Source organism: Mastomys coucha, chromosome X, assembly GCF_008632895.1.
Source record: "Mastomys coucha isolate ucsf_1 chromosome X, UCSF_Mcou_1, whole genome shotgun sequence".
NCBI classification, from domain to species: domain Eukaryota; kingdom Metazoa; phylum Chordata; class Mammalia; order Rodentia; family Muridae; genus Mastomys; species Mastomys coucha.
Genome location: NC_045030.1, coordinates 73,495,148 through 73,502,687, shown reverse-complemented (window position 1 = coordinate 73,502,687; position 7,540 = coordinate 73,495,148). Strand labels below are relative to the sequence as shown.

The 7,540-nt window shown below is 46.8% G+C and overlaps 1 protein-coding gene across 1 annotated transcript; it reads left to right on the top strand.

The window, feature by feature from the left end:
* Positions 1 to 1,732: 1,732 nt before the first annotated feature.
* Positions 1,733 to 2,050, top strand: LOC116093090 (60S ribosomal protein L36-like). The gene has a single exon (XM_031374295.1). It carries the CDS (start codon positions 1,733 to 1,735, stop codon positions 2,048 to 2,050), a length of 318 nt encoding a protein of 105 aa, XP_031230155.1.
* Positions 2,051 to 7,540: the final 5,490 nt, after the last annotated feature.

Genomic DNA, 7,540 nt, shown 5'->3' with positions numbered 1-7,540 from the left:
ATGCCTTTAATTTCAGCACTCAGAAGGCAGAGGCATGCAGATCTCCAACTTCGAGGTCAGCCTGGTTTACAGAGTTCCAGGATAGCCAGGATGACATAGAGAAACTGTCTAAAAACAAACAAACAAAAAACCCAAAACAGAACAAAACAAGAAACCCCTAAACAAACTAACAAACAAAAAGCAAATTTTGGAATAGTAGTTTCCAGGGGTTAGGAACAGGATGAAGGGAGAATGACTATTTAAGTGGGTGCAGGCTTTGTTTTATTCTGGGAATGATGGAATGTTCTGGAACTATATAGAAGTAATTGTTTTGCACTTAATTGAACCCTTATAAAAGATTTGTATTAGATTTGCTTGATAAGATACTTATGCAACACATCAGATGAAACTAAACATTTATTATTTATTTAATCCTATGTATGTCTTTCTGTGTGTCTGTGTTATATGTTCATGTCTGTGTGGGGGTGCACATGCTTGTGCATGCAGAAAGCAGAGGAGAGCATTGGTTGTCCTGATCTGTCACGTAAGGTCTTATTTCTTTTGGTTATGGCCTCTCACTGAACTTGGAGCTAGGCTGGCAGTCACTTAGCTCCAGCGATGCACTCTCCACAGCACTGAAGATGCAGGTTCAGGCACCAGCACAGCTAGAGTTGGGACGAGGTTATTTGGCTCATAGTTTCAGTCCATCCTGGGAAAGGTAGGGGGCAGGGAGGGAGGGAGGGAGGGAATATGCCTATGTCTAAAGTCTTTTCTCTTTCCTACTTTTATTCCTTTTGAGCTACCAGCTGTGGGATTGTGCTGTCTACATTCATTCATGGAGAGTCATTTATTTTTAAAGACAGGCTCCTGCTATATAGCCTCGACTGGCTTAGAACTTGCTCTGTAGAGAAGGCTGACCTAGGAATTACAATGATCTGTCTGTCCTTTTCTGTAGAGTACTGGAGGCCCCTCTCCCTTTAGTTGATCCTCTTCAGAAACACCCCAGAGACTGACCTAAAGGCTTGATTCACTGATGCCCTAGCTCTATCTCTGCTTGTTTTCTTTTGATTCTTGTTTGCTATTGTTTTGGAGCATGGTGGAGGTGCAATGGGGTAAGAGGATGTGGGGGGTGAAATCTAGGGCTTCACATGTGCTAGGCAAGTGCTCTACCCAGTGATGCCTCCAGCCATCTTAAGCACTTCACAATCAAATAAACTCAAATATCAAAATTAATCAGCACAAGGGTAACTTGTGCTATATGAATGATACCTCAGCCCTCATGCTATCATCCAGCTAGGGCTGAGGAACATGGAGCCAGTAAGGGGGACAGCAAATCTCACAGCAATTTGTTCCCAAACCTGTTTTCCTGTGTGGTGGGGTTGGGGTGGGTTTAGGTCTACACTAGTGTCTTTCTTTGATCACTCTCTTCATTGTTTTTAAATAGCGTCTCTACCTGAATCAGACGCGTATAATTTGGCTGTCGGCTGGCTAAGTAGCTTCAGGGATTCAACTCTATCTGCCTCCCACCACACCTGGCTTTTTATGTGGATTCTGGACTCATGATTCCATGGCAGACACTTTATTGACTGAGCCATCTCTTTGCCTTTTGTCTTTCCTGAAAACAAACAAAAAAGCTGTCTTAAAAGCTTGGTGTTAGAATCAAGCACAGGACTCTTGAGAGTAGAAAGGATACATTTCTAGTGAAAAGGATACATTTTTTTCTTGTCCTGGCCGCCGTCGGAGAGCAGCAGCCATGGCCTTGCTCTATCCCATGGCCGTGGACCTCAACAAGGGCCACAAGGTGCCGAAGAACGTCAACAAGCCAAGCCAGTGCCGCAGGCACCTCACCAAGCACCTCAAGTTCCAGCAGGACATGATCCGGGAGGTGTGTGGCTTCACGCCCTATGAGTGGCACACCATGGAGTTGCTCAAAGTGTCTAAGGACGACGACGAGTGTTCACTCAAGTTCATCAAAAAGAGGGTGGCCATGCACATCCATGTCAAGAGAAAGCAGGTGGTGCTGAGCAAAATGCTGGCAGCAATGAGGAAGGCGGTGGCCAAGAAGGATTGATGAACCCTCCCCCAATAAAAGATCGTTCCTACAAAAGGAAAGGAAAAGAAGGAAGGGAGGGAGGGAGGGAGGGAGGGATACATTTTGTTGGCCTAGGAGGCATCAGTAGGTTCTAGCATTTTCGCAGGGTTGAAGTGGAAGCAGTGGTGGATAAAGGCAAGCAGGTCATTGCACACAGGTATGATGGGAGAGTTGGGGTTGGCAGAAAAGGCAGATGGTAGTAAATGACCCATGAACTGATAAGTTTTGCAGGAAGGCGGGAGCTGAACCAAATCTCAGCAGGATGTGTAGGTCTGGGAGGGATTTGTTGGTCAGGGACAGAAGTTTAGACTTCTTGGTGAAATGCAGAGCCTTTAACATGGGCTGCAGAGCTGCCCTTGGAGCAGCTACCTTTGAGGCTTCCTGTATGTTCTGGGTGCAGAATGCTCTGATGGAGTCTGCTGTGGATAGGATGGATAGAACTGAGCAGGAGAAGCTTATGGCTGCTTTTAGGATTGGGAGAGCAGTGATGCCATTGCTAAGAAAGAATACTGATGGAGAAGGAACAGATAGTCTGGTGACGTCAGTGGACACTTGGGTTTAGACATTGCAATGCCTCTTGAAAGTCCTATTGGAACAAAATGGCACAGCTCTTAATTAGAGCTCTGTTAACATTTATGTGTCATGACTTTCCTGTGAGGTTTCCTGTTAAGCAGCTTCACTGACAGGAAAAGACAACAGAAAGAGCCCAGATGCTGATTCTGTGATTTGAGTCTCTCAAGTGCTTGTAGGAAGAGATTTCACCAGCTAAGTTCAATAAAGTCCAACAAATATTAATTCTTGTTCCTACTGAGGTCAGGATTCAGAGTAGAAAATGTTGCCTCGGAAATATTATGGAGATATTAGTTATTTCTTGCCAAGAGCTCATTCAAATTCCTATTAACTCGACTGAGCCCTGAAATGAACAGTACAGAGGGCCTCTCACATTAGGAAAACAAGCAAGTGGAAGGTTTTGCCCTGCCTGACTTAGCACGCAGGATTTCCAAAGCCGCTGGGTATTCTGCATATGGATAGACAGAGAGGGGGGCTCCTTCTCATTATAATGAGCCACAACAAGGACCAAGTGGCCTTTTGCACCTTGTTTTCCTTTTGCACAACTAGTACTGCCCTTGTCTTCACCATGGTGTGGTCCTTGAGGTGCTGAGAAAGCCCCTCAAACCCCAGGGGAAGGCCATGCAGCCCTGTGGTTAAGTACATGCCTTGCACGTGTGAGGCTCTGGGCTCAATTCTTCCTGTCCCTTCCCTCTTCCCTCTCTTTCCCTCTTTTTCTCCCTCCCTTCCCCAAACCTCATATTCCCTCCTCCCTCTCCTCATCTCCTTTCTCCTCACTTCCCCTCTTCTGCCTCCCCTCCTTTTCCATTTTTCTTTCCATCTCTCTCCTCCTCCCCTTCCTCCTTCTTTCTTTGCTAGGGATACAACACAGGATCTCCCCCACACTAGTAGAACAGAGTTTTCTAAGGAAAACGCTGGCTTTTACACAGTATGGTTCTGAGGTTCCTTGGAGAAACTGATCTATAAAATCCCAGTAATCTGATCTTGTACTCTCTGCAGTGTTACCCTGTTCCTGCTTAAACCTCTTCAGCTGCTTTAGGAGAATGTAAACTTCACCTGGTCCCCAAGTCTTGCATGAGGTACTTCTTGCAACTCCTATTTCATGTGTCTTTTCTCCAATCCCTCCTGCATTCTCCTCAGTCTTTTTTTTCTGGGAACGCCTTTCTTCTCTGTTGGGTGAACTGTTATTTTCCCTTTACATCAATTCTCCAGGACAGTCCTCTGTAGGCAGAATCCTCCAGCATCTACACAGGGCCTTGACTCTAACTGCTTCCCTCTCCTGGCTCAATTCCACGTGTCCTTGCATTTCCTCATTTCCCCTTCCCTGTAACCAGGCCCAGACAACTCCTCCTACCCTCTAATGTGACCTCTAGAATCCAGACCTAGCCTTTACTCTTACATTATACTGGCCATTCTTCCATCAACCACGGGCCTGGTCATGCTACAGGTTCCTTAACAGCCTTCAATGCTTTCCCTTTGTTCTCAGGATCAAACCTTTGCTGTGGACTTGGCATCCAAGGCCTTGTCTGACCTTGCCATATGACCAAATCCCCAAAACCAGAGATGAGGAGTGCTGTGGAGAGTCTGGGGATAATGTGCTTGCAAGTCAAAGAAGAAGAGTTTCTGTCTACTTATGGGGTGTACTCTGCTAGTTTCCATATATCTGTGTGGGCTAAAGGCTCAGAGATGTGTCGATTTTGCCTGCTAGATTTTGTTTTCTTTTTCTTTTTCAATTTGGGAAGTAGTAGGCTTGCAAAGTTTTAATTTTCTGCAGCAAGCACTTTAAACAAAACACTGCAATGTTCCATGAAATAAAGGACTTTTGTACAGCAACAAAGTTCATGGTTACAGAATAAAGGTCAGGACTCTGGGGGTTGGGGCTTCTTTTTGCTTCTCTGCACAGAGATGGCCAGAACCTTGAGTATGAGGTCAGCCATGGAGGATGGGACTCAGTTGGAAGCCAGGTTGATGGGCAGGAGACCTTCCTTTCCTAATGCTCCCTCTTCCTGTAGCACTCATGTGTATGTCTCTCTGTGTTTTTTTGGGGGGGGGGATCTAGTAAAGACTTGGTGTTAGGGCCCAAGGCTGATGGATGTGGCAGAAGCTCACGGGAGGTAGCTAACGCCTTGAGCATTGGCTGAATCCCTTTGGTTTCCTGGAGATAAAGGGTAGTCGCAAGTTGGATTAGGAAGCCTTTATCTTTACTTCTTCCTGCCAGTTCCCAAGTGTTGCTGGTAGCAGAGGTGAAGGAAGCATCAGGGAATGACAAGTATGCAGCATTTTCCTGTGTAGCCTTCGCTGGCTTTGATATTGTGGCAATTCTCCTGTCTCAGCATCCGTATGTTTATGATTGAAGGGATGAGCCACCACAACTGTCAGAGAAGAACCATTTTAACAGGGACAGTAGTAATCTCCTGATGGGAGTCTTCAGCAGTTATCAGCATACTGGTTGGTAGATGCCACCTACTTCGGTTGCTTTGGCCAAGGCTGAAGAAGGTCCCTTTGGAAAGATGGCTGGCACATAGAATTTGAGGGTGACCATTTTGTGAGAAAGGTTTGGCAGCTGTTCATTTGGGTAGCAATAGAACTCCATGGTCCTGGCAAGATGCTAAAGTCCAAGACTTCCAAGAGATCAAGCCTTAACTGTCATATTTTACCCTGGGTCTGGTGTATAACAAGAGGAGAAGAAAGCCGGGGAGTGGTTAAACACCAGGCTGGGGGAGTGGTTAAACACCAGGCTGACTCACAGAAAGACAATGAAGACCATTGGCAGTGTTCTCAGCATACTCTGAACAACTGCTGTGCTCCTAGGAACATGACAAATTTTTCTGTTTTGTGAAAAAGGTCAGCATTTTAGGAGGAGAGCTTGAAGAGCCCAAATGCTTTTTCTAGTTGGTGGCAATATTCAGAGCAGGGCATGGGAAGTTTAGGGAAGAGCTAGGTGTACAGGGTAAGGAGAAGGGCATAATGTGTCAACAAGATGCTTGATCAGCCATTGGTCCCAGAACTTAGATGCATTGATAATAAGGAAGTTGTGTACAGTGGAGAGGACAAGGATCATGCCTTGTAAGTGTTGGATTTCCTGTGTGTAAATCAGTTCCATGTTCACTTGGCCTTCAGCAGGACAACAATTATCTAACTGAGTTGCTTATCAAGTTCCAGGTAAGCACTTCTTTCCAACCAAAAGATGCACCATGCCTCCCAGACTCACATTAACCCCACTTAAAAGAGATTGAGAGACATACTAGGCCCCAGAAACATCATCCTACAAAGGGAGTGCTATCTCATAACCTTATTCAGGCATTTTGATTAACTAGGTTTTTTGTTTATCTGGTGTCATCTGACATAAAACAACACCATTCTTTTCTCTTAGTTCTTGCTCTTGCATCTAGGCAGGTCATCTTTTCTGCTTCACTTGTGTTGTAGAGAAGCACAGAAGTTAGGTCCTACATCATTGCTGCCAGTACCTCCACTGTGCTAGCTCAGTTTCGTAGACTCCTCACTATATTCCATCTACCACTCCACCACCCCATTGACTCTTGTTATTTATTGTTCAGCAAGATCTGTTCCATGGGATTCTGAAAGCCTCTGTTCTTGGCCCCTTTGACTGCATAGTCGCTTGGTGACTCCCTCAAAGTCAAGGCACTCCCACTCACTCATTTTCTCTCCTTGATTACTGAGGTGATACATAAGGCCATTATAAGAAATAAAGATCTATTGGCTATTTCTGCTCTTTAGCTCCAGCCGGGATTTTTTTTTCTTTTTCACTTTCTTTTTTTTCTTTTTGCTCATGGGGAGGTGTACTCCTAACACTTTGTGTTTGCCTTTGCGTTTCCCAGTCTGGTATTTAGTACAATGGGCAGAACAGAAACAGAGTAAGGGGGAAGGGAGGAGGGATAAACAGAGGGATGGGGAGGAAAGACAGAGACAGACAGACAGACAGACAGACAGACAGACAGACAGACACACACACACACACACACACACACACACGAGCGCCCCGCGCACACACCTCTGTGTGTGTGTGTGTGTGTGTGCGCGCGCGTGCGCGCGTGCGTTTGTGCCTGTGCATATGTGTTGTTTCTGCCCAGGAACTCTGGAAATAGCAGTAGGAGCCGTGGACAGGTTCCATGCTGCCATCCTGAGCAGTGTTTCTTTGTCCTGAGAGCTGGCTGCAGCCGGCTCCTCTTAGGAGCTTTCACTTCCAGGCTGCAGAAGGCTTTTGGTTGTTGTTGTAGAGTTATCTGCATTCTCGCCGCCAGGGAGGTGGACTCCGTTTGCAGAGATTCATGGGAAAAGACTGCAGTGCATTTGTTGGTCACAATAGATCGAGCAGCTATGAACTTTCGCAGAACTAACCCTGTCTCTAATTCAAGTCTCGGGAACTGTTCCCCAGAGCTTTTACTCTGGACTGAGTCCACCCTCCCTGTTGCCTGCCATGGCATTGCCAGCTTCCACCTGGTTCCCAGCAGCTACACAAACAGCCCAGTTCTTTTAGTCTGGGACAGGGATTTTGTTGCAGCTTTCAGCCAGGAGTGGCAAGTGCTGCTGAGGCGCTGGGGTCCTCCAAGCTGGGAAAACTGAACTAGAGGAGGAAGGTGCGACCCAAGGTCACATGCTCTGGGCAGGGTCTAGTGGTCTCACAGGTGGCCATTTCTGAGCATCATCTCCGCGCTGTTTCCCACCCCCTGGCTTCTGGTGACATACTGCTAGGGGCTCGCAGGCCACTTCTGACATTCCCATAGCGACGGCGGGATGGGAAGGGGCTTGTGGGCAGCAAGTACACATGCCACCCAATCCAGATCAGGCGACCCGATGGGTGTCTGTGAGCCCCGCCCCCGCCCTCTCCCCATGTCCCGCCCCCAGACTGCAGCCAAGTTCCGGAGACAGCAGTGTTTC